This window comes from Micromesistius poutassou, assembly GCF_964030765.1.
Source record: "Micromesistius poutassou genome assembly, chromosome: 11".
Classification (NCBI taxonomy): domain Eukaryota; kingdom Metazoa; phylum Chordata; class Actinopteri; order Gadiformes; family Gadidae; genus Micromesistius; species Micromesistius poutassou.
In genome coordinates this window covers 11,276,255-11,302,814 of record NC_140281.1, presented here as the reverse complement: position 1 = coordinate 11,302,814, position 26,560 = coordinate 11,276,255, and the positions used below count along the sequence as shown (strand labels likewise).

General features: G+C 41.7%; 2 protein-coding genes across 2 annotated transcripts; one reads left to right on the top strand and one right to left on the bottom strand.

The window, feature by feature from the left end:
* Nucleotides 1-4,234: 4,234 nt before the first annotated feature.
* On the bottom strand, nt 4,235-11,185 carry LOC311355571 (copine-3-like). Its single transcript, XM_084475340.1, has 16 exons — nt 10,802-11,185; nt 10,297-10,476; nt 9,912-9,986; nt 9,416-9,487; nt 9,044-9,121; nt 8,841-8,930; nt 8,050-8,148; nt 7,874-7,960; nt 7,515-7,574; nt 7,256-7,389; nt 6,983-7,037; nt 6,457-6,508; nt 6,193-6,326; nt 5,572-5,805; nt 4,962-5,089; nt 4,235-4,623 (listed from the first exon to the last, which is right to left on the bottom strand). The coding sequence occupies exons 1-15, from the start codon at nt 10,955-10,957 to the stop codon at nt 4,967-4,969; spliced, it is 1,629 nt and encodes a 542-aa protein (XP_084331466.1). The 5' UTR covers nt 10,958-11,185; the 3' UTR covers nt 4,235-4,623; nt 4,962-4,966.
* A 279-nt stretch (nt 11,186-11,464) lies between these two features.
* Nucleotides 11,465-26,473, top strand: rmdn1 (regulator of microtubule dynamics 1). Its single transcript, XM_084475521.1, has 10 exons — nt 11,465-11,807; nt 12,154-12,259; nt 12,353-12,443; nt 23,792-23,951; nt 24,951-25,040; nt 25,186-25,241; nt 25,382-25,469; nt 25,587-25,617; nt 25,728-25,861; nt 26,164-26,473. The coding sequence occupies exons 1-10, from the start codon at nt 11,682-11,684 to the stop codon at nt 26,203-26,205; spliced, it is 924 nt and encodes a 307-aa protein (XP_084331647.1). The 5' UTR covers nt 11,465-11,681; the 3' UTR covers nt 26,206-26,473.
* The last annotated feature ends 87 nt before the right edge of the window (nt 26,474-26,560 follow it).

Here is a 26,560-nt window from a genome sequence, read left to right as displayed (position 1 = left end):
CCATTGGCTGTGTTTTTACACGTGAATTTTGCAACACTTCTGCCGCGGCAGATCTGTGATCTGCAAATGTGTAGAAATGAGATTTGTCTGTGACCTCAGTGTTCCTTTGCCCTGAGCTCAGGCTCACAGGCTCACGCTGCCTGGCTGCAGTAGCAGTACCGCCTACACACCACCAGTCGGCGCGTAGCACCCAGTGATGATAAGCGTGTCACTTGGGGTCATTTCATTGCGCTCACGGTTGGCGTTGTGTCGAGTGTATGGTCGGGAGGCAATACCATGAATTCAAGAGTGTTCGCTGTAAGTACAAGTTCATGTTTCAACAGTAACTTAGTGGCTACTGCAGCCAGGCAGCGTGAGCCTGTGAGCCTGAGCTCAGGGCAAAGGAACACTGAGGTCACAGACAAATCTCATTTCTACACATTTGCAGATCACAGATCTGCCGCGGCAGAAGTGTTGCAAAATTCACGTGTAAAAACACAGCCAATGGAGAGCTCCTCCCTGAGTTGTAAGTGATGACAGACATTTACAGATCTATGTACGCATTTACAGATCGGTTTACACATTTACAGATCTATGTACACTTACAGATCTGTGTTCACATTCACAGATCTTTGCATGCACTTGCAGATTTGTCTTCACTTGCAAATCTGAATACAGACACAGATTTTTTTTACACACACACAGGTCTGAATACACACACACAGATCTGAATACGCACACACAGATCTGAATACACACACACAGATCATATTACACACACACAGATCTGAATACGCACACACAGATCTGAATACACACACACAGATTGAGATACGCATTTGCAAATAATATTGCAACAGTAATAGCTCCATAGGTGAGTATCTGAAATACAATAAAATGTGGATAGTGTCTCGGTAAGATAGCTCTTTAATGATGAAAGTTCTTTAATGAATGTTCACTGCAGAAGGAGAGCTCTACGTTGGAGGCAGAAGAGCCATTAAATCCAAAGAGGATGCAAGAAAACTCTTCACAGAATTCCACTCCTCTCCAATTGGGGGGCATACGGGCATCCTGAAAACACGCACTGCAATGTCCTCCAGATTTTACTGGCTTGGCATGTCAGTGGACATTAACAACTGGGTAGGCTATGTGTTTGAGTTATTGTTGTGTTCAGTGTTTTTGTGTTTTATTAACAACTACTTTCTTAAAGGTCTTGGAATGTGATAAATGCCAGAAGGTTGGAAAACCTTTGACTGCTGCAAAGCAAATCCAGTGTATACAGGTAAATGTGTACAGTGGCATCTTCATATTATCCAACAGCCATTAATAAAGAAGTGTTGAGAATGTAAAAATAATTGTATTTTTTGTTTCACCTTGATAGGTGTCGGCTGTCTGGGATCTCATTGGCATTGACCTGATCGGACCTCTCCCAAAAACGGTGGATGGCTTCCAGTATATTTTAACAGCCACAGATTACTTTTCCAAATGGGTTGAGGCTTTCCCATTAAAGAGTAAAACGGCAGCTGAAGTGGGACGCCATATCTGCTCTATTATTTATAGACATGGTTGTCCCAAAAGAATCCTATCTGACCAGGGAAGAGAATTTGTTAATGAAGTATGTGGATTTTAAAACCGTTACTGTAGTAAATACAATTCAGGAATTATTCCTTTCTGTTTGGATTGTATTTTTTTACTGTAACTTTTTATTTCAGCTGAACACCAGCCTCTGCAATATGTTGGCTATTGAAAGAAGTGTAACGGCTGCCTATCATCCAAAAACCAATGGTCTGGATGTGAAGACAAACCACAACATAAAGCAGCAAGTGTTTTTCAAAGTTTTATAGTAGAGCTTTGTGACAGCCAGGCTTGTTTTGTTAGATTGCTTTTAACATTCCACTCTGATTTCAGGAAAAAGAACTGTTGTTTTTAACCATGGATAATGGATATTATTGCTGGATTCAATCTATTACTATTTAGTATTTATTCACTATTGATATGTATTTCATATCAATATGTGATGTAGTGCATCATTGGAGCCAGACATTTTTTACTATTTGTGTGACAGGCAAACTTTAGTTTGTTTATTTTGTGTTTCTTATTTTACATCTTAGAGCTCTCATAAAATTGGTCAACGACAAGCAGAACAACTGGGATGTCTTCTTGGAAGCTACGTTGTTTTCATTAAGGTCAAAGGTCCAGACCACCACCAAACACAGTCCTTTCCTCATGATGTATGGGAGAGAGGCTGTTTTCCCCTCTGAGGTTCCTGTTGACATGCCGGTCAGTTTCAGGAGTCCTTTTAAAAATAATCATAATGGCTTATGGTACGATTAGTACATTTTCTTCCATCCATAAACATAAATTGCAAATTTTCACAGTTGTTTGTCATTTCAGCTTTCCACCATAATTCTGCCCGAGGAGAGGACTTCTCATTCATTTTTGGATGAAAAAATAAAGTCAATGGAGTCTGTAAAAAAAAGAACTGCGGAAAACATCTCCAAGTCTCAGGACAAACAGAAGCAAGCGATTGCTAAACGTGTACAAAAGAAGAACCAAAATGCATTGTGGCATATTGAAGATGAGGTGCTTCAGTTCAACGTGAGGAAGAGGGGAAGGAAGGGAGGAAAAATCGAGCCCTGCATGCACGGTTGCATGTAGATACTGCAATGCTTCAGTCTAAAGGTCAGTGGCATCAAACACTGAATGAAAGCAGTGCCATTCAAATTGTTTCTTAGTCAAATTCCATCACCTCAGTCGCATAAGGTGATCAGTCTGTGTGGGTCATGTATTATAAGCAGGGTTACTTTTTACATTGTTAAACAACTATTACTTTTATTTTAGTTAATTTGGTCTTACAGAAAATATATAATGCTTTTAGTGTCTATTTATCATAAACAATAGGGAGGTATTTGTGACGCATGTATACATTTAAGTATACTAGTGTGCAAATACTTTTGTGAAATGTATTTTCTTTTTTATTAACAAATTATAAATTTGTGGTGTACCATGATTTATTTACTGACATAATTATTGAAGTTGCCACGCTTATGAAAGCTTATGAAAACCATTGTTTCTAGGAAATGTAGAGGACTACTGTGTGGTGTGCTCCTTTGCTGAAAAAAATGCAGATGAGAGCATGATTGAAATGGTAACGTATAACTAGGGGTGCGCATAACTGGTACGCAAGTACGCATGCGCGCCCATAATCAGGGATGCGTAACGTCACTTGTGTCACTACAACGCTTTAATTAACGGGAGATCGTAAAAAATCTAAAAAACAAAATACATTGACCAGGTACTTAAGCGTTCGACACAAGACAAAGGCAAACGGAGCCGGAGCAGAAGAAAATCTATTTTTCGAAATGGCGCCAAGATCATTCGAAACGAATGATAAGCGCAATGAAATGTGCGCTCATGTGCGCTGTGCACCGCGCACACACACCGGAGAAGGTGCAAAATCAGCTGATCGCAACGTTCGTTACTGGGAGATATTCAATCGCTCCGTGGTCAAGCTGCTGCAGTTTGATAAGGAAAAAAGGTGGAGCAAAAGACACTGCTGTGCTTAAGAAGTCGTGTATTGAAAAGGGAATGTCCTTTGTGAAACTGAGTAGGCTTCATCAGATGTTAAATGTGGGGCTATGTGTGGGTGCGTACCAAAAACCATCTGGTACTCACCTGAGTAACTCACTAAAAAAGTTATGTGCAACCCTGCGTATATCATAATATATGTGCTTTGTATTTTTAATGACTCAAATGTGTTTGCATATTACCATACAATTTATCTCATTGTAGATTTTTGATATACCAAATGCTATTTTTATTGTTTTTTTCGGTAGGTGCAGTGTGAATTGTGCAGTAGGTGGGCACATTTATGAGTGCCCAATATGGCCATGACAGGAGCACTCTATATTTCTGTAAGAAATGCCTCAAAAGAAAATAAAGATTTAAGATCTTTGGTTGTTGTTATTATTGGATCAAAATATCATCAGCATCAAAATATGCTTCCCATATTCTTAAAGTGTACAAGGGGTGAGTAGTGGTGTAAAATAACGTGATGCTGCAGTGGGAGCATCGTTTCATAGAGGCAATTGGTTTACAGATCAAATACGCTACCAAACACATAAGGTAGCACTTTTTGATAGGGTAGCATGATTTGATATACTGCTATCACACTACGGTAGCAAAATCTGACAAGGGAGCATAAATTGGCAGAACACCAGATTTTTCAGAAATACTAGAGACATTTAAGGGAATTCTGCATTTACAATTTATTTTTAGAAGATGAGTGACATAATGCAATCTAAAACAGTTATAAAGTTCAACAAATATATGAAGCATACAGGCACACACAGTAGATTGAAATGTTATTATTTTTTAACACTAAAATTCTGCATCAAATTACAATTCCAAACAATCTTAATGTCAAGGCAGTTATATAGGCCTGCAATTCCTATCCTTTCAATTCATTCCATGTTGATTGTCATCTCTTGGTTATGCATATACTGTATGAACATTGTGAATGTTCCAAGAGACAACACTTAACTAACCATGCGTGAGTCACAGGGGCCACCGGTAGTCTTTGGGTCTGGTTTGTCCGCTTACTCTGATTTGAGTCTTGACTAGTAGCACAATGTAAGGCAATTCCTGTTAAAGGATAAAATAAAATAAGATGGCGTCTGATAATACAGGTATGATCCAAAATTGTGTGCAGAGCTTACTACCAAAACAAGGATAACTAAAATAGTCCACACAGGTGAGGAGACTAAGCTGAACAAAGCAAATATCCCACAGTGTGGGAACTGAGTAGCTTACACACCTGTTACCAAGGTGATTACCGCTACTGTGTCACAAACCAGCAATTTCTGCTGCAGCAGCAGCAGCTTTATATAGGTCAGCCACAGGTTTACAAGCCGGCTACAACCACAGCCTATGAGTAAAGTACGAGCGCTCAAGATGAGCCATTCGGAGCTGGTTTAGCGCACCTTCTCTATAGAGTGCTGGCTGGACTGGAGGCTTCACTGGGAGGCTTCAGTTTGAAGAAATTGAAAAAGTGGCCCACTTGGTCGGGCAACTCTGCCAGGACACTCTGTGCTAGAGCAATGCTGTTTGCCTGGGAGGAAAGAGAGCACACAAATAACCTGACAGGGCAAGTCTTTATTTATTACCATCGGACATTTAAATTTTACTTTTTTTTTTTTTTTATTGTTCAATGGTCATGTGTAGAATTTTGCAGCCTGTAGCGGTGAGTTTGTACAGTGTATCATTTTCATGGGAATACACACTAATTAACACTTCTGAATATTAGATTTCAATTCTTCCAAGTACTTTCCGCTAGATGGCACAAAATACATCACACTGCCCCCTTGATGATTGTCCATTGCATGCGTAAGAAATATGTCATTCATTCAAAGTGCTGTAACACACCTTGTGTTTGAAGGGCACTATATTAATGAACTTGCCTTTAGTGTTGAAATACAATACCACAACATAGGAATATTTGTTGATTATTAAAAACAATAATTACATAACTCTTCATTTACTTATGAATGATTTAATAATGATTTATTAATCAATCTTGATATTGGCACTCACCTTGAACTCCCTGAAAGGCACGAATTGGACGATATCGCGGAAGGCCACGTCGCCCCGCGACGACCTCAGCAGTTTGTCATCGCTGTCCAGGAACTCCATGGCGCTGAAGTCGGCCCCGCCCACACCGATGATGATGATGGACATGGGGAGGCGGGAGGCGTTGACAACGGCACTTAGCGTCTGGTCCATGTCCGTGATCACGCCGTCAGTGATTATGAGCAGCACAAAGTATTGCTGTCAATGTTGTTGCGGGGGGTGGTGAGAGGTAAACACAGAATGTATATAAGTGGACGTGTCAGGGATCGGGCGAAGTGCAATGCTTGGCTTGTAAAGTAAAAAAATGTTGTCCACGACTATACCAGAAGGGATAAAAGATGATTTTCTGATCCAAAGAGTTGTTTTTAATGTAGTCTGTTTCCGACAGGTGTATCTGATTAACAGTTGCTCAGCTCATTCTGATACACTAGTCACAGCCGTCGTGTCGGACTGTAACTACCTTAAAACTCTCTCTATACTCAATTGACAGGATGAGCTATGACGAATGCAGCCAGTTCAGCTCATTGCCCAGATAGTTGCTCCAGAAAGGGGGTCGGATTAGCGCCGGCTAGCCCGTTAGCTCACCGAGGCAGTGTTCTGCTGCATGGCCTGTCTGGCGAAGCAGGCCACGTGGTTGATGATGGGGGCGAAGCAGGTGGGGCCATAGAGTTTCACTATGGGCAGACACTGCTGGTAGGCGGACACCACTCCTTCGATCCCTGGGCATTGAAACACACAAGTACGCATTGGAAGCATATACAACATGGGTCGCATTCCCACAGAGGTAAAGATTGTTGAATCAGTGCACACAGGTAAATACAATTTCTCTGAAAAAAGCCTTGGACCTACCATGACAGAATGGATAATCTGGCGTAAAGTTTATCGGGAACTGATGGGACACCTGTGGAAAAGAATCAATCTAGTATTATCTAGTATCATCTAACCAAACTGTTCAACAACTAGTCTCTAGTTTAAAAACCCTGACTCAATCAACCCAGGGATAGTATCTTTCAAAATCGATTTGGTCTGTGCACAAATGAAGAGGAAATAAATAATGTTTTATTCTCTAAGGAATGTTGAGTAAAGAAATATGCTCTGACACACTGCGTTATGTGTTATTTTTGAATGAATGCTTGATAGAGGAGTCAAGCTGATAGTGACCTTCTTAGCGACTCATACGAGATGGATGTAGTGGATGCCCACAAATGATAAATGAGATTTTGAGGTGACGTGACTATTAACTTTATCTCTCCTAGTGTCGTTCCATTGTCGCTCCTACTAGTGACTCCTCCTGGTAACTATAGGAGGAATTGGTCAAGAGAGTAATGATCACAAGCTACAACTCAATGCTCAAAACTTAATGGGATGGACATACCGTCCCAGTGGGAGGCACGATGGCGCCGAACCCAAAGGCGGGAAAGGTTTTGGTACTGCACAGGTAGGAAAAAGTTATTTTAATTGTTTATTTCATAACTTTTGAGGTCATTTAAAGACATTTTCACATTAACAGGCACATTAATTGACTCCCAAAGATAATGATGACTATTGTTCACATTCCTCTGGAAACATTAGGACCCAACATGGAGGACGGGTTGTTGGGAAATAGGGAAACAGCCAATGCAATGTTTTCTGTCCCACTGTGACTCACCTGTCATAGTCCTGGATCACAGAGCCTACAGCCCAGATGGCGGCCAGGTACTCGTTGTAGCCCTGGGGGTCTATGAAGTGGAGGGACTGGGGGCTCAGAGGGTCCCCGTTGGAGGCTGTGAAGTCTATGGCTATCTGAAGCAGGCGGGTGGATAAGGATACACATATGAAGCAGAAAAATGTACAGACAAGACAAGTTGCACATCGTACTGATCCTCTATATGCAATCATTTATATGCATGGCTTGTCTGCCCACCCACCGTGAAGTTGAGTTGGCAGCCCCCCATGATGTAATTCAAGAAGGTGTACTCCTTCACCACCTGAACATTGAAACAAAGCTTTTAATCTTACATAAACCACTAATTTCAGATAACATGTTAGATTGCTAATGTTGATTTCATTGAGGGCGGTAGCAAGCAGCTCATTTGACTCTGCAGATTGTGGATGACAATGATGTGGACCATATTTGAAGACATTTAATCTACACAGTAATGTTTTCACGGTAGTCATCACTTTTGTTTTTTTGTTGTTACTAAACCTTGCAAACCTTAAGCCAAGCACCGGGTAAACCCTATTAGCAAAGCACAGGGGCTTATTATTAAAATGATATTACATATACCTCACATCTCTTGATGCAAATGACTCCAGAGTTCTTGTAGCCTGGCTTCCTCTCTGACTTTTTCCTGTTCACACATGCAAACTCAGCCTGAAAAGAAGATCAGGAAAGAACATACATTTTGACGAAACACCCTTCACACACAAATAAGTGCACACACAAATGCACACAATTCCCACCGGTGATGTGTATGTGCCGGCTTGAATCTGTGACAGGGTGGTCACGAAGGATCCGATAATGCTGTGGGCGCCATTCGTGTAGTGGTCGTAACAGTCCACCTGGGGCAGAAAAGGACACACACACACACCACAATGTCTTCTATCTAGACTCTTCACAGATGTCAGATGTATACACACACACGTGCACAAAAAAACAAAACATGCACTAAATGGTGCACAGCAAATTACTTTAAGCGTGCCACAGACAAACCAACACAGACTGAGAGAGAGAGAGAGAGAGAGAGAGAGAGAGAGAGAGAGAGAGAGAGAGAGAGAGAGAGAGAGAGAGAGAGAGAGAGAGAGAGAGAGAGAGAGAGAGAGAGAGAGAGAGAGAGAGAGAGAGAGAGAGAGAGAGACACACCTTCGTGATGCATTGCAATGAAACTCGGGCCGGAGGCCACAAGCATTCCCTCGTCATAATGCTGCTTCCACACTGGGATGGGCTGTTAACTGAGCCACTCACACAAGTTAAGAAATGTAAAGAAAAGTTAGAGAAAATAAACAGCACACATCCCACTGTTAATGAAGATTTTAGGGAGCAACGTGCAAGGTTAATACGAATAAAGCATCATTACAGTGGTTGTTTGTATTGCATGAGGGAGTGTGTGCGTGTATTGCATGAGGGAGTGTGTGCGTGTGCGCGTGTGTGTGTGTGTGTGTGTGTGTGTGTGTGTGTGTGTGTGTGTGTGTGTGTGTGTGTGTGTGTGTGTGTGTGTGTGTGTGTGTGTGTGTGTGTGTGTGTGTGTGTGTACTCGGATGGGTTTCTCCACGTCGCCTCCACAGAGTGTCTGCACACTGATACGGAAGGGCCTCCATGTTGGATTCAGGTTGTTTTTCACCACCTGGGCGGCACAAGCAGATATGAGGCGGTACAATAACAGACTGCTGTGAGAAGTAAGACCGCTGTAAGACCGTAAGACAGCTGTGAGAAGATTTGTTATGCTGTGTTCCGTACCTCTGTTCTGTGGGCCAGCTGCCACCCAGCTTCTGTCTGCTTGTGGAATTCCAGGAAAGGGTCAGACCACCACAAATACTGCAATAAAATAATTTCACATAAACCAAAGAGACATATCATTATAGCCCTCCTGGAAATGGAGACACACTTTGTCAGCAAGGATGGAGGAGGTACACACAACAATAGGGGGCATTGAGGTCTGTTGGGATGGGAAGGCGGCCTCTCTGAATCCCAGTTAGAGTCTGAATGCCATTTCACTTTTTGCACACCTGGTCCTTCTCACAAGGAAGAGGTACAGGGTCTCAAAGTGTGGGATAAAGAGCTATAATATCAACTGAACTACTAAATGAGCATGAGGTGCGGTTGCTGTACCTTTTTGTCTAGCTTCCGAGCTGAAACTTCAAAATGAGCCACCCTGTTGTCCTGAATCTCCTCAGCGCAGATCTTTGAAAGAAAAATATTATTTGTTATTTGTCATTTGTTACCCGTTATATTAAGTAAAGTTCAGGTTATTGGACCAACAATCCTATAGTTTAGAGTGATATGATTAATGGGAAACCCTGTCCTACCTGATATATGCTAGTTATAATTATATAACTATAGAGCCAGTCACATGTAGGCCAAATAAATGTATATCCATTATGTGACTGTTCTTTCTATATATTTTGTCGCTATCAAAATTGAAGCAGCATATAAGCATTATTATTGTAAGTTTACCATGAATCTTCCATTGTACAAAAGCAAACCTGAACTTTGTTGGAACGTTCTGAAATAGACCTGAGTATCATAGAGGCGAAATTCAATTCTTTCTTATGGCCTTCCATGTGTGCATAACTATGACAATAACAACATGACTGAAGAAGATTACCGTGATGGTTCCCTTCCCGGCTGGCCTCCTGTCCTTCAGCAGCAGAGGGCGAGTCATCCTTCTACATGACACAATCTGGAGGAACATCAAAATGAGTTGAGGTTACAGGGAACCATTACCAACTATAGCACAGCACAAAATGGGCACATATGAATGCACACAATACATATCCGAAAACAAAGCCAGGCATTCAGGATAGTGGTTTCAGGGGGTTTGACTCCCAGTGTAACGGTTCCAGGTTTGAATCCCATTGTCCAGAGTCTAACCGTAGACACTTGGACAAGACAACATTCATCTGTATCAATGCAAGTATCAATGCAAGATACAAGTGTCATGATGTGATAGTAGAACTAGCACAAAAGAAACACAGAAACGCCCAGCTCACTTGGCCCAAGGTGCACTCCAGCTCTCCCAAGAAGTCGTCGTCTCCCAGGTCATACGTGTCGTTGTCGATGTCATACATGCAGAACTTCAGCCTTTGCAGCGTCTCAAAGAAGTAGTCCATTTTAAACTTCTTGGAGAACCTTGGATTAAGGCAGTTCAGAACCATCTCTGTGCGACCAAACTGTGGGGGGTTGGGGAAGCATTGCACAGATATACAAAGGGTGTTTTAACATGCAGACATGAATGATATACTATACATTAACTTATTTTTTACAACAGCATATAGCCTATGTGCCGCTTTATAGATGATGGATAATAATGTTGAAAATGTGTTTTATTTAACTAAACTAATCCGCTTAAAGGATGTCTGACGGCTCTCCCCGTAATCTATTCTGGGCGTATGGAGTAGGCCTATTGGTGAACGTAATTTTGCATTAATGTTTACAATCATGCAGGTTGTACATTTTTTGCAGAGTAAGCATATGTGTACCGGAGCAACTACACACCTCATACCAGCCAGTTCCTGATTCGATGTACAATGCACAGAGTGGATCAGACTTGGAGAACACATCCATGTCCATTAGATTCTCACAAGAGATCGTCAGCTCCACCTTGGTCACACATTGGAGAGGAACCACGGGCACTGGCCCACCGGTGGCCATTGCAGCTTTTTAGACGCAAAAAAAAACTCAGCCGGCGCCCCAACAGAAACTTCTCACTGAATAGAGACCGCATACATTGATGACAACTGAATACCATCTAACCTAACCCTCACATCTAAGAATACCCAACTGATATTTCCCAAGCACAGTAAATTTCACATAAACAATACTAAAGTGTCCCTACTTGGTGCTGTTCACGCTAGTCAGATGCCATCTGACAGCAGTGGGCGTTGCCCTCACTGACGTTGTGGAATGTTTACAATGCCCAAATACATTATGTAAACTTTAACACAAAACCAAAACATTAATTTAAATTAATGTCCGAGTGTGGATTAAGTGAATTAGATAATTAGGTATCAAACGTTAAACTAAATGTACCAATCTAAAATGATTCCGGAACCTTTATGCTCATATTCTGTTTCCTAACGACAGCAAACACACGGCGGACGCTATTGAGCTGCATTCAATAGCAGTCAGTTAACGGAACAGTTAAAACTGCATAACCAACCCTAAATTGTTTTTTTTTATTATGTATTTAGTTAAAATTTTATCATAGTTTACCAAGTCAAATTAATTGTTCATAGGTCAAAGATCATGTTGCGAAACAGCTTTGCGATTTTGCTAAATGATCAGGGCGTTGCCATCTTGAATACCCTCTTACTTTTTTTTCAACAAGTATCTGTCTATTTGTTTATCATTCAGCAGTACCCCTACATCTGCCGGAATGACAGGGATACTACTAATGCGGTTTTTAACAAGGAGTTTGCTGTCTGGCAACCCGATCATCAGGAGCAGGGGAGTTTCATCGTTTATTTGGACAACGGCGAAGAGAACAAACGCATTTTTAATTGTAAATAATGATTCCTACTGCTATTCATTGGAAGTTGATGATGACTATGGTTAGTTGCAGAGGACCGTAATTTAGTTCTTAAGGAGGTACGATCGTGTTTTGACCTTGGAATTAAAGGTTTTTATGATTTTTATGCGATGTAGGTGAAAGGTCAAGCCTTGATCGAACTGTAGCTTGTTACTCATTAATTCCACGTTACTGAGTTATAGTGATACTGTAGAAAACCGTAAAGGATGCCATCCTGAGCAAACGGGGGCATGACAACTGTGTCATTGGTAGGCTCTACCTGTTAATTAATAGATGCATCTGGCTACCTGAGCTGACTATTGTGCCTCTTTCTCTACAGAGTGGGAGAGCAGCGTTCTGCCTAGGACTACCTACAGTGTGCTACCTGGGCCATGAAGCTTACCGAGGAATTCATAGTGCAGCAGTGGTTTTTGCTTTAGAAAAATGTAATTTGTTTATCTATCCATCCATCCATCCAAATATTACCTAACATAACACATTAATTCTAATCAAATATAATGTGCTTTTCTATTGTATAGCAGAAGATGAGATTCTGGAGCAGGCTGACTACCTCCACAGTTGTGCAGAGACAGAAAAACTTTATCAACTTCTACAACAGTATAACAACAGGTAATATCTTACTCAGTGTGCGAAATACCCTTCAATATTCGGGGGCGTCCCCATCTCCCGATTGTTGCGCAATATCGATCAAAAATTTTCTCATGCAGTAGGCCTATAGCATACTTAGCAGACGTCAAGGCGCAAAGTCAAAGTACTTTGTGGGCGGTTCTATGGCGCTGTTGCTATTATGACGGCGAGATAAATTAGCTTTGCGCCCGGCGCAAATCTAAAATGGGTTGGGCTGAAACCCGTAGGTGTGTTTTGGGCGTAACATGCAATAAACCAATGAGAATGGCATCTCCCATCCCCTTTAAGAGCCAGCACATTTTAACTTGAGTTGATTTTTGACAGCGCGTTTGCAGTCTCTGCTGAGACAGATGCATGACCACATGAATTTCAAACTTCAAATGGCTCAGTTTATGGCCAAATAATAGGCATAATTAACACATGAAATAGCGTTTTCTTCTCCAACTTCAGAAACACTGATTCGTCATGTAAATTGCGGCAAAGACAACTTACCTCGATTCAACTTAACAAAGACAACTTAACCTCGATGGCCGCAACTGTATGGGCTTAAATTTGTCTCATTAATATCTGTAAACGCACAGATGGGGATCTACAAATATTTTTGATTTGCACACGTGTTTTGCTATCCACAAATACAAATTTATAATTTGTAACTTGTATTTTGGTTTTTACATACTTGTAAATATATTGTGTTTTTGTAAATACACAATTTTCCATTTGTAAAAACAAAAAGCCATTTGCAAAACTGAAAATTCTGCTCGTGAAGTATGACTCAGCATTTGTGGATCATTGCTCACGCACACGCATCTCTTTCCTCACTTACGCATTTTTGAGACATTCTTGTCGAAGATCCGCACAGATCCACAAGCAAATAGCTCGTGATTCACAAATGGCCCGCCCTCCTCACAAGTAGGTGGCAGTGTTGTTGTATGCATACAAATATTCCTTCCACAAACACAAATTTAGGATTTGTAACTTGTGTGTTGGTTTTTACAAATAAATGTGTATTCGTAAAAAAAAGGCATTCGTAAAACTGAAAATTCTGCTCGTGAAGTGTGATTCAGCATTTGTGGATCATTACTCACGCACACGCATCTCTTTCCTCACTTACGCATTTTTGAGACATTCTTGTCGAAGATCCGCACAGATCCGCAAGCAAATAGCTCGTGATTCACAAATGGCCCGCCCTCCTCAACCAGTAGGTGGCAGTGTTGTTCTATGCATTGATGTAGCTATGGTTTGCACTCTGCTTAAGCGGACTTTCGATTTCGCGGTAAAACGATGGCTGAAGATGGAGTAACCCGGTATCACGCCAAAGCGTGAAATAGATAGGCTACGTTGGTCCACCTCGCAAAGCGTGTACGTGTAACGTCTTGCCTGATCAAAACGTGAAGAGTACACGCTTTCTTCCGCCCATTTAAATGAATGGAGGAATAGCACCAACAGGGGGCGAGACATTCTCCCAGCATTTGGTGAAATGTTTACGTAGTCTTTATTATCTGACGGGGAAATGCAATATTTTAGGGCAGATTCACCATTAAACGTGTTTCTAATAACATTTCTAGCGAAAAATATACTTTTAACTTGCATAATCTTCAGTCAGTGAATGTGTCTGATCATTAGTTTGATAATTGATTAATTTTTTTTTTTCGGTCTCGCTAAGGATGTTTCAACGACGTCAGGTTGCCTCAGTGCAAACCATAGCTACATCAATGCATAGAACAACACTGCCACCTACTGGTTGAGGAGGGCGGGCCATTTGTGAATCACAAGCTATTTGCTTGTGGATCTGTGCGGATCTTCGACAAGAATGTCTCAAAAATGCGTAAGTGAGGAAAGAGATGCGTGTGCGTGAGTAATGATCCACAAATGCTGAATCACTTCACGAGCAGAATTTTCAGTTTTACGAATGCCTTTTTTTTTACGAATACACATTTATTTGTAAAAACCAACACACAAGTTACAAATCCTAAATTTGTGTTTGTGGAAGGAATATTTGTATGCATACAACAACACTGCCACCTACTTGTGAGGAGGGCAGGCCATTTGTGAATCACGAGCTATTTGCTTGTGGATCTGTGCGGATCCTCGACAAGAATGTCTCAAAAATGCGTAAGTGAGGAAAGAGATGCGTGTGCGTGAGTAATGATCCACAAATGCTGAGTCATACTTCACGAGCAGAATTTTCAGTTTTGCAAATGGCTTTTTGTTTTTACAAATGGAAAATTGTGTATTTACAAAAACACAATATATTTACAAGTATGTAAAAACCAAAATACAAGTTACAAATTATAAATTTGTATTTGTGGATAGCAAAACACGTGTGCAAATCAAAAACATTTGTAGATCACCATCTGTGCGTTTACAGATATTAATGAGACAAATTTAAGCCCATACAACTGTGGGTCCCGGAACGCAGATCCCTGGAGCGGCGTGGGTGCATCAAGTGGGAGGAGGGGGCGGTGCTGTAGGCGGGGACGGGAATGGGGCCGCCCACCTAGAGCACTACTAGCACTTCACAGGTAGGGGGAAGGGCCGGCGGGGATGTAGAGCGGTGGGTAGGGGAAGTCGTACCCATAGTCAAGGGTCACGGTTCCCAGGTGTCCTTCTTGACCAACCTGGTCAAGCTGGTCAGGGAAATCCATCAGGGGCATGAGGGGCACCGCTTCGGAGTAGGGAGGGGGTCGGTGTATCTCCTTTTTGAGGGCCTGTAACCCTGCCAGCGCTCTGGACACCGACCCCTCTGGAGTTTGGTTTCATCCTTCCTCTGGATTCATCCTTGGGCCAGTGGGATCTGCCAAAACCCGTAGAGGATCAGGAGGAGGCTCACCAGCTTCAGCCTCATCATGTGGCAGTTGCTCCTGTTGGGGACCAAAATTAAAATAAGACTGGGACTTTTGTGTTTCAATCCTCAATTGTATTATTTTGTCTTTTCATGGGTGTCTGTAAGTGTGTGTCAATACAACAAAACAAATCAAATCAAAATCAAATCCTGGCTCGGCTGGTCGGCTCCGGGCGTCTCTGCATCTGGCTCCTCCTCACGCTCTGGAACTTGTGTTTCTATTGTTGGAATATACTTATGTACAGCAGTTAGTGGTCAAACATATTTTCTTAATTATATTTCTTATTGCTCTAATGGAGGTCCCTTATGGGGCCTTGAATAATAGGTGAAGGCATGGGTCGACCCGTAAGCATTTCATGCGGGGTTAGATGCATCTTAGCATGCATGTGATAACTCATCAGTGCTAGTGGTAGTTCATCTACACAAGTCAAAAGTTTGATTACAGTATCCACACTTTTCTCTAATTTCTCACTAATTCCCTCCTTGCTTATTAAATGATACGCAAACCCAAAAACGTCATTGGTGCAACCAACCTTGAAGTCCCTAACCTTAACAACCTTTAAATGAAACCAATCTGGTGGGAAGGGAAATCAAAGCCACTATATCCAAAACCAAAGGTCGATATTAGTGGGTTTACCATCAGCCGCCGTAAAACCATACTGTTCCCGAAATTAACAAAGTTATGCACTAAACCGAAAACATAACTTGAGTTAGTATATACCATTTTATAAACGAAAACGTGACATGTCTCACCACTTCCGCTGCCTGAGCCAACATGTCTGACCCCTGTTCCTCCTCCACCTTTCACCCCACCCGGCTCTTCCTATGATGGTTGCAGCTCGTCACTTCACGATCAAGTGAGTCAATGCTCACAGTGACTTTGCCAAGTAATCGTGACTGTGCCTGCCTTAGGTTGTCCCTGGTTTCAAGGTGGGATCTTACCCGTTGTTGGCTAACCAGCCTTCCATACTGGCTTATTGCAGGATGCCGTGCCTGGGATACAATCAATTTCCACCCATTAGATGGAATAGATTGCGAAGTGGAGGGATGGAGACAGAGTCCTCAGCCCCAGCTACTCATGCAGCCAAGTGTGTGTGTAATGGAGACACATCAGGGCGGTGTGTGTGTGTAAGTGGGTGGATGATGGGGCCAATCAGAAAGTAACTTTCTGTTGGAGTGAGAAGTAGAATGTTATCAAATGTTAACATGTTATGAAGGCGTAACAGCAGTAGTAGTGGCATTTGAAAGGTAAACCCATTACTTCTGAATGTAAATTGAGAACCTAGCACATTAGATCCCTTCCCAGCAGATGTAGCGCTAATCCATCCAATCCATAATCAATCTAATTGTCCTACTTGTACAGGTTTTTAAGATTAAGTTTTATTTTATGTATTTTTTATTCATTCTTATCATATGCATATTTATTCAATTATCCTTTCCAGTGTAAATAATAATAACTTAAGTTAAATCACTCGGTTAATAACAACACCTTCTTAACTTCAATTGCAGTAACATTATTATTTTAAATTAGGTTAGGGTTATTGTTAGGGTTACTGATATGTATTCCCCTTTGATTGTGCATTGGCATTTATATAGGACCATGTGTAATACAGATTTAACATACTGGACCCTTATCATAGGTATAAAACAAAATTATTATAAATACCATCACTATTGTCGCATCAACTCATCAACGCTTCTCTTTTAATTAACAAATACTAAACCAAAAGAAAAACAAATTAGCCATAATGTGAATATCCGAACATCTTTTACAATTTAGTTGACACAAATGTAATTGTAATTAGTTATAGTAAAGACCATTTCCTTATTAACTATTGTTTCATCTGAAATATGCTTTCAGAACCACCTTGTGTGTTCCAACACTCTGCACAGGGGAGTAACCTCCCTTATCTCAGTGGCCCTGATGAGGCCTACTACCCGGCCTTTCTCTGTCTTCCATCTCTCGCTGTCTAGCTCTGGCGTGGGCCTTTCGGCTCCCCTGGGGTTATTCTTCTTATGTATCACGGTACTTCCCTTTGTACCGGTTTTTTCGTTTCTTCCCCTGGGTGGGCCTCTATTGGTCCTCTAATGTCAATTATTATCTCTAGATTATATGATCAATTTTAATATAATGTCTATTATTACCGTAATCCCTCAGGAATTTTTAATTTTTTTTATTTGTGCTGTCTTTTTGGTACTTAAACCTTGTCAGGTCTGTTGAACTGTGCATTAACTCCGCCGTCCCCGAGTCCTTTTAGGGCGGGTCCTTCTGCTCAGATTGGTGAGAGGATTTTCCCTGAACTCTTAAAAAGAGTCCCCAGCGCTGGTTGACCCCTGGACTTCTGTGGACGAGCGGTGTGCATGCTATGGACAACTTTAAATGCTAATTGTTCATGTTATGGAGTCTAGATAATAACCTCTAAATCTCTCTGCCTGTCTCCCTGTGACTCCCTCACAGGCTGCATTCCCCTCTTATCTCTACTGTCCTTGCTGCTGACTACAAATTTGTCAAATGGGAAAACTTCAAATATGGCAGACAGGGACTACAAATCTATGGAATGGGGGAACTACAAATATGGTGGACGGGGAACTAAATAATGGTGCCTTCAATTTGTCTCGTAATCGCGACTTGCAGCTCGGGTGTGATGTCACATCCGTCTCGTAAAACGAGTGACCCCGGGTTTTTCGTTCTATTTGGCACACAACAACAACAACACATAATAAGACTGTAACGACATGCCTATAGGTAACAGTATACAGTGCTATGTGTACGACTTCTTCATTTGGTTACAACAAAAACACAAGTGCTTAAAATAGTAGAAAACCACAATGTTTACTACATGTGATGCTCGGAGTAGCCATCTTTGTTACTGAACTCGGGGTCCTCTGAGTTCAGACGAGTTGACGAGTCGTTTTTACGACCTTGGGGGCGTTCTATTTGCAACTTCCGGTTCGTAACTCGGAAATCCGACTCGCAGATCGAATCGGGTGGACAAATAGAAGGCACCATAAATGTTGGGGGACTGAGAGCTCTATGGGGGGCCCTGGTTTACCCAGGAGAACGCGTTCTCTATCGCTATCTCTAACAAATAAGATTGGAATGTGGTCTCTCCCACTATTCCTCTCTCTATCAAGCTCTCCTTGTCTCTCGCTCTTTCTCACCTCAACGAACACACACTCATTGACACACACACAGCCTATTTTTCTCCTTCTCGAGCTGTCTTTTACGCAAACGCATACACGCACACACTCACTGACCTTCCGAGGTGCTCTTAGTCTCTCTCTCAAGCTTGCACACTGGCACACACTCGCACAAACGCACCTTCTCCCCTCAGGAATTTTTTTTTGTCTTTTTGGTACTTTTCGTCTGGGTCTCTCTCATATAGCCCAGGTATGTCCCTCTAGGTCTCTCTCATATATAGCCTAGGTATGTCCCTCTGGGTCTCTCTCATATATAGCCCAGGTATGTCCCTCTAGGTCTCTCTCATATATAGCCTAGGTATGTCCCTCTGGGTCTCTCTCATATATAGCCTAGGTATGTCCCTCTGGGTCTCTCTCATATATAGCCCAGGTATGTCCCTCTGGGTCTCTCTTATATAGGCCAGGTATATCTTATATAGGCCCTAGGCCTCGAGGGTATTATTTCACCATGCAGCGAGCCAGTACTTCGTTCGTCACGCGTTTAGGGTCAATCGGGTTTTTACAGGTTAACTCTACGTTGCAGTCAGATTTGTCCCTGCGGGATGTCCCGTAGAAAACCGTTCTTACAGTCTCGCCTCCTAATGTGGTTCCTATATAACTATGCAGAGTTCGGATTTTATCAACGGGTTCTGCCTACCTTTTGTTTTGGATCCCGAGGTAAGACTGCAGGAATCGGCCTGGTGCTCCGGGGTCCCGGGGTGTGCCCCTCTCCGTCCTCAGTCGTTTTCCCAGTAGTAGTCCAATTCGGAAAGAAAATCACGTCGGGGTCACCAATTTGTTGGGAAAAACAGTCTGCCTAGTTACTTGACCAGATAAAATGAGACAGAGAGGTAATAAAGTCTGTCAGCACGAGGGCCTCAGATATATTGAGTAAAGTGGCAAAGGTAATACTGATTCATAAAGCGTGAGAGATCGAATATTCTACGTCCCCTAACAGCGCTGAGGTCGTCTGGAGCTTCGCCTCTGTGGAAGTTCTGCTTCAGAAGAGCCCCTGTGATGCCCCTCCGGTGCATGTGAAACTTATAGTTCTTTCCTAGCCAGGTGTGTGTGGTAGACTTTGTGTGGGTTATCGAGGGTTCTCTTGTCCTTGAGCCTCCAGGTTGTGTTGTCTTTCTGTGTGATATGTGTGTCCTCGCCATCTAGCTGTGGCAGAGTGTTCTCCGCAGACTGATAGGGGGGCTCGAGGGTCATCTTGACCCTCTTGAATGTGTGGTGTGTTCGTTAGGTTTGGACCCAGAGTTGACTATATTTGTAATGTAATGTGTCCGTTAGGTTATTTTTGCCCATCAATATGCGGCAATACATTAACAAACATAGTTTGTTACCAGTATTGTATACATTATCGCTGTCGACTTGTGTTCATAATATGCATTAGTCCCCCTGTTAATATACATCGCCATGGACTGCATTATGCGTTACGTGTTTAATTTGCGTGTGTTTAGACAGATGGGCGCGCACACACACGCGCACCAAGCATCGCCCGCATTCATTCTTTTAAACATTCAATCGCGGTAAAACTATGTTTTCTCACGATCAAATACTCATCAATACTAAAAGTAATGGGCTTGTACACGATGTCTGGGTCAAGAACATATGTGTTTGCTGTACGGTGTTTGCAGATGCATTGATTTCCTACAACTTACCGCTGTATCAGCTGTTCTTTCCCAAATCATTTAACCAATCATTTACCCTAAAACTAGATTTTGTTTTGGAAGCCTGGAATATACTTTGCTCGAATGTGTTATTAGGGACCGAGCCAAACTTGGCAAGGACCCTATTGAAACCCTCGTGATTATTAGGGACCGAGCCAAACATGGCAAGGTCCCTATTGAAACCCTCATGATTATTCTTCTTCTTCTTATTATTTTTAGCGACTTCGACTGCATTTTTCCCCCCCTGAACATATTCGAAAACTCATTTTTTTTTGGTGCAATTGTGGGGACTGGTGAAAAATTTGATATTCTAGCGCTCAAATTCACATTCGCCCCTAGGTGGCGCTATAGCAACTGTTCAAAAGTGCAAACTTTGCACAAGCAGCACGCGTCACCGGTTTGACCTACACTCTTTGCACACACATGAAAATCCTCATGATGAACAAAAAAGTCTCTTGAACTGAACACTTCCGGTAGCCATATTTTCCGCCATTTTGAATTTAGTTAAAAACAGTAAATTCCCCAAGGATCCCAGGTTTTTCGACTTTGACAAAAATCCTTTGGCACATATCATATATGGCCCATTATCTTCAATCTGACTTAAGGATTAGTCTGTACAATAAAGTTTAGAGCACCAATGAGTTCTAAAAGGGGTGTGGTTGAAACCTCGAAAATAGTTAATTGCTCATATCAACATCAAGTTGGACGCCTATGATGTTGGCCCCAATACAAAAGTTGTTCAGAATCAAATTCTGACCAAGATAAAGTCAACATATTTTCAAATGGGGCGTGGCATCGAAGTGGGTGTGGCCCGACACTAAAATCGCCACAGTTCATAGACGCAATGTTTGATTTGAGCGGGACCCACTCAGTGGCCGTTAGGTACGCAAGTTCTAACTGCTCAATTAAAATTAAGTTGATTGAAAAAAAAACATGGCCGCCACAGGCTCTGGTGTCAGGGTAAATCACTGTGCGGAGACCGTAATAGTTATGAATATGAAATTCACAGGACACGTGTAGACTGGTGCCTGTAGCTCACATACCAAAAATCGTGTTTCTCATGTGTGTAGCGCCCCCTACAGGAACTTTAAAAAGCAGCCCCTGCGCCACGTTTCACCAATATGTATGAAACTCAGTATTCACGTACAATGTGCCCATACCTACGGAAAAGCCTCTTGGACCCATGCCCCAAACCCCACAGGAAGTCGGCTATTTGCATTTCTAATTTTCACTTTTGGCGGCCATTTTGAATTTTTTTTACTTTTTTGCCTTGTATTTGAATGAACTCCTCCTAGGGAATTTATCAGATCTGCTTCAAAATTGGTCGGTACAGTCATGAAGTGGTGCTGAACCAAAATCATGCTATTTGTGATTGTACGTTGAAGGGCGTGTCCGTGGCATGCCGTCAAAGTTGGCCATTTTTGAATTCCGTCGCCTTGTATTAAACTTACTCCTCCTAGGGAATTTATCAGATCTGCTTCAAAATTGGTCAGTACAGTCATGAAGTGGTGCTGAACCAAAATCATGCTATTTGTGATTGTACGTTGAAGGGCGTGTCCGTGGCATGCCGTCAAAGTTGGCCATTTTTGAATTCCGTCGCCTTGTATTAAACTTACTCCTCCTAGGGAATTTATCAGATCTGCTTCAAAATTGGTCAGTACAGTCATGAAGTGGTGCTGAACCAAAATCATGCTATTTGTGATTGTACGTTGAAGGGCGTGTCCGTGGCATGCCATTAAAGTTGGCCATTTTTGAATTCCGTCGCCTTGTATTTGAACTAACTCCTCCTAGGCAATTTATCGGATCATTGATGTAGGGTTAATGAACATGTAATTCAGTTAAATGTGGTCTTACATGTTAATGTCAAAACAATCAGTAGGACACCACAGGGCACCTCTGCTTCTACAGATTACATAAATTGCGCTTTTTTAAAACTGCGCGCAGTGATGAACGGGACCTCGTACCGGCTTGCGGCTGCGTCACGTGCGGTCCTAACATGTGCACATCTTGCCAGCACACATGTTACGACGGCACGTGACGCGGCCGCAAGCCGGCGCGAATTTTTTTTAAAACTGCGCGCAGTGATGAACGGGACCTCTTACCGGCTTGCGGCTGCGTCACGTGCGGTCCTAACATGTGCACATCTTGCCAGCACACATGTTAGGACGGCACGTGACGCGGCCGCAAGCCGGCGCGAGGTCCCGTTCATCACTGCGCGCAGTTTTAATTGTTATTATTATTATTATTTTAACGCATGGCATAGCCTACATGCGCGCAGGTAAAAAAAAAAAAAACATGCGCGCAGGTCAAAAAAAAAAAACATGCGCGCAGGTCAAATTTTATTTATTTATTTTTTAATATACATTTTTTAATATTATTTATTTATATTTTTTTAATTGTTTTTTTTAACTTCTAAAATTAAGGATTTTTTTTTAAATAAAATAATAATAATTGACCTGCGCGCATGTTTTCTTTATTAATTAAATAAACGTGAAATATACATACAGACTAAACTGTTGATATGAAACAACTTTATTTATCTTATAACCAAGTCTCATATAAAAAAGAAATATGGCCTTGCTTTTTCTTTGCAGAAAAATAAAAAATTGCGAAAACACCAATGATGATTCATAATATTTGTCAATCAGATGCTTATTAACAGTCAGCCTCCTATCAACTGTATCAATCATTAAAACAAAGTCCTCATCTTCAATCATTGGGACTGCTAATCCTGTGTGAAGGAATGCATTTTGCTCTGGCGTCCTCCTTGGTCTGTTGTTGTTCTGGGATGCACTAGCTTTTTGCACTCAATGGCCCAATCCTTGTCGGAGGCCTTTTGTACCTGTGAGGTAGAATGGAGGGGGGGGGTCCGATTTTTCTGTCTCTCATCCACTCCCGTCTCTCACTCAAACATACGCGCACACACACCTCTTCTTCTGTTTGGCGCACATGGCTAATTTGCATACGCGCACAGGACTGGCTGGCTCCGCTTGGCAAAAACATATTTGTGAATAAATGTTTAAAATTCTGAATACTGGACATGGTGAGCTTAAAACACATTTAAATGACCATTAGTGACAATAATAAAAAAATAATAATAAAAAATAAAAATAAAAATAAAAATATATATATATATATATATATATATATATATATTATTATTTTTTATTTTTTTTTATTTTATATATATATGTATATATATATATATATATATATATATTTTTATTTTTATTTTTTTTTGACGAAATTTGAGACCCCCTTCAAATTTTGCTTTTGAGGCTTTCAGGGGGTCTCATGGGTTAATCGGGGGGCCCAACCCCCCCCCCGTATTTCGCACACTGATCTTTCTGCCTTCTTTATAATTTGCTCTGAAAATGACTGCCGTTCAAAAGGTTAGGCATGAGGCATGGAGGCCTAGATATCCGTTAATGTATTTGGATCAGGTTATCACATCTCACAGCTTAAACAAGTAGGCATAGCCGTCAGTCTTAATCCAGTGACACGTTGAATTTGTGTACCTCATGCGTATGAGTTGCAGTCGTGACACCAAGAATTATACAGTGGTATGAATCGCAGGTCTGAATGGCATCACACACTAAAATAATCCACATGAGTCAAATCCTGCGTGGTTTCAGCAATGACGTAGAGTTCCTCTGGAGGCTGGCGAGGGCCACACGGGACCGGGCCATGGTATCGGGCATGCCCGCCGACCAGAAGAAGGCGCTGGTGTACGAGGCCTTTGGCTATGCAGAGAAGGCCCTTGAGAAAGATGACACGTGCTTTGCGTCGCACAAAGTAAGTAAAGCTCACCCCCCATCACCTCTGTATATTAACATTAATTGTCATCATTAATAATTCAAAGATTATGCTAAACCTGTCGGTTGGTGGGTACAACATGTAAGAAAGAAACAAACCAGTACTTGACTGAGTGGAGTAAGTGTGTCTGTTCTACTGTGAGCAATAGATGTATAACTACATATTGGAACAGGCAAAAGCGTTTGAGAGTCAAAATCAAAGAGTCTACCAAATTCAGTCATATAATCAGCGTTCCCATGCATCCTGGAAAACCTGGATATTTAAAAAGTTGTTTTCCAGTCATAAAAAATATTCAAATGTATAGAGTGTCCTGGAACACATCATGGAAAGTTGGGTAAATCAAACTTGGCAAGCTACTCAAGCGTTTGGGTATTTCATGAGGGCTGTCACAGTAACTCCAGGAACTGGCCCCAATCTGGTGGTCACTGAATCCCTCCAAGTCTAAAGTAGCTTAGTTCCATTCCATTCCATTCATTCCATTGTCATTGGGGTATAAAGTACCCTGCCTGCCGTATATATCATTGTTCTTTCCATTTTCCTCCAGAAAACAAATTGAATATTACAAAAAAAAAAAAAATTAAGTAGAAAAATATAAATAGATTGACATTAACTGCTTGTATATCCTAGTTTATAATACGCCTCACTGATCACTGTTCAAAATGTATCATGGTACTCATTCAATAGAATAGGATGGCTTCCACTGACAGTTCATACAGTGAATATGCACAACTGAGTACAGTAAGGTTTTGGTTTATGTCCTGGAAAATACCTGAAAATAAGATCAAAAGAACGGGAATCCTGTATAATGTAAACAAACCTTATCTAATGGCCTCTGCCCTTGTGTCATAAAACTCAATGAGCTGGAGCTTTTGACTTAGAAGCGTATGACTTTGCATGAACGTACTGAGATACTAGTTACTATGGAAGAAGTTAAAACCAGGTACACGTTTAATCCTCATTTTCTCCCCTCTCACACAGTGGTATGGTATCCTCCTCAGTGATTTAGGGGACTACATGGGAACCAAACACAAGCTGGAGAAGTCCCTCGTCATCCGGAAGCATCTGGAGGTAAGCAGTGATTTGCTGCTGTGTGTATATATATATATATATATATATATATATATATATATAGTGTTCCTTCATGAATCCTGACGGGGAAAATATGAATATATTTGTAATGCTTTAGAAAAATGTATCTGTCCTCCCTTTGCAGAGAGCTAAGGAGCTCAATCCCAATGACCCTACAACAGTATACATATTAGGATTCTGGTGAGTCTGTTGTAATGTCTTGGGTCTGTCTTTCTGTCATGTTGTGCACAATAAGTTAATCCAGTTATGGGAGTACTTTGTACTTTGAGACGTGCAATTGGTCAAACAGTAAGCATCACCAACCCCTGGTCGCCCCTCAGGTGCTTCTCTTTTGCAGAGTTGTCATGGTCCCTTCGGAAATTGGCGACCGTGATTTTCGGGACACCCCCCACGTCCTCGTACGAAGAGGTGAGCCATCAGCACTCCTTTGCCCGATACAAATACAAATGTTTAAGAATGCACGAACACATGATGGCTGCTCTCACAATATGAATGGAATAAGACTAATGTTACTGACTCCATTAGGCTCTGGAGTTCTTCTTGAAAGCAGAAGAAGGTAAAAGACAAGCGCCACCAAACACACCAATTGAAATAACAAAGTGGGTTTGGATCAGAACTTCGCCACATCATTGACCGGCTCATCCAATGTGCTGTGTTTTTTCTCAGTGAAACCAGGCTTCTACAGTAAGAATCTGCTTATGCTCGGAAAGACCTACCTGGCCTTGAAGGACAAGGAGAACGCCCATCTGTGGCTGACCAAGGCCAGAGACTACCGCCCCATCACGACGGAGGACAAAGAGGTAGGCCTCTCTCATACCTGATGGGATGTAACCCTAGAAAACACATATTCTTGCATTAGGAAGGGGTTGTTGAAAAGGTAAATCATAAACAAGTATGAATGAGTGAATTATGTCCATAAGTGTTTCATTCATACAATTCTGTATTCTCTACTAACACTTTGCCAAAAATCCACTGATTTTACTGCTCAACTATTGTAATTCCAACACTTTTGTTAATGTAAGAGTCGAGTCCAAATACCTCAAGAGAAGCTTATGTTTGGATCTTTTCGTTGCTGAAGCTGAATACATGCACTTCTCCACAGGTCCATCAAGAAGCTGTACAGCTCCTCAAACGGCTGGGCTGAGGGGGGACAAATATCTCACCCTGATATTTGTCGTCTATACTTCGAGCCCCCCGCTTTCTCAATCTTAATTTATTGCATTTGTAACAATGAGTTGTCAAATAATGTGTGATAGGAGCTGATAATGTTATTTGACCCTTTGATAACAGAACATCCCAAAACCTTTTTTGGGAGAGGCCGAGGGCATTAGTTAATCATGGGCAACACTAGCAGGGTTTGTGTTTTTGTGCTACTCGAATTGATGCTAGCAGAAATAAACAGTGTAAATTGGCGGCCACGGTCCATATCTGCCTCAACTTCAATGCATACACCTGTCAATCTACTAAGAAAAACATGCATACAATGAGCGAATCTGAAT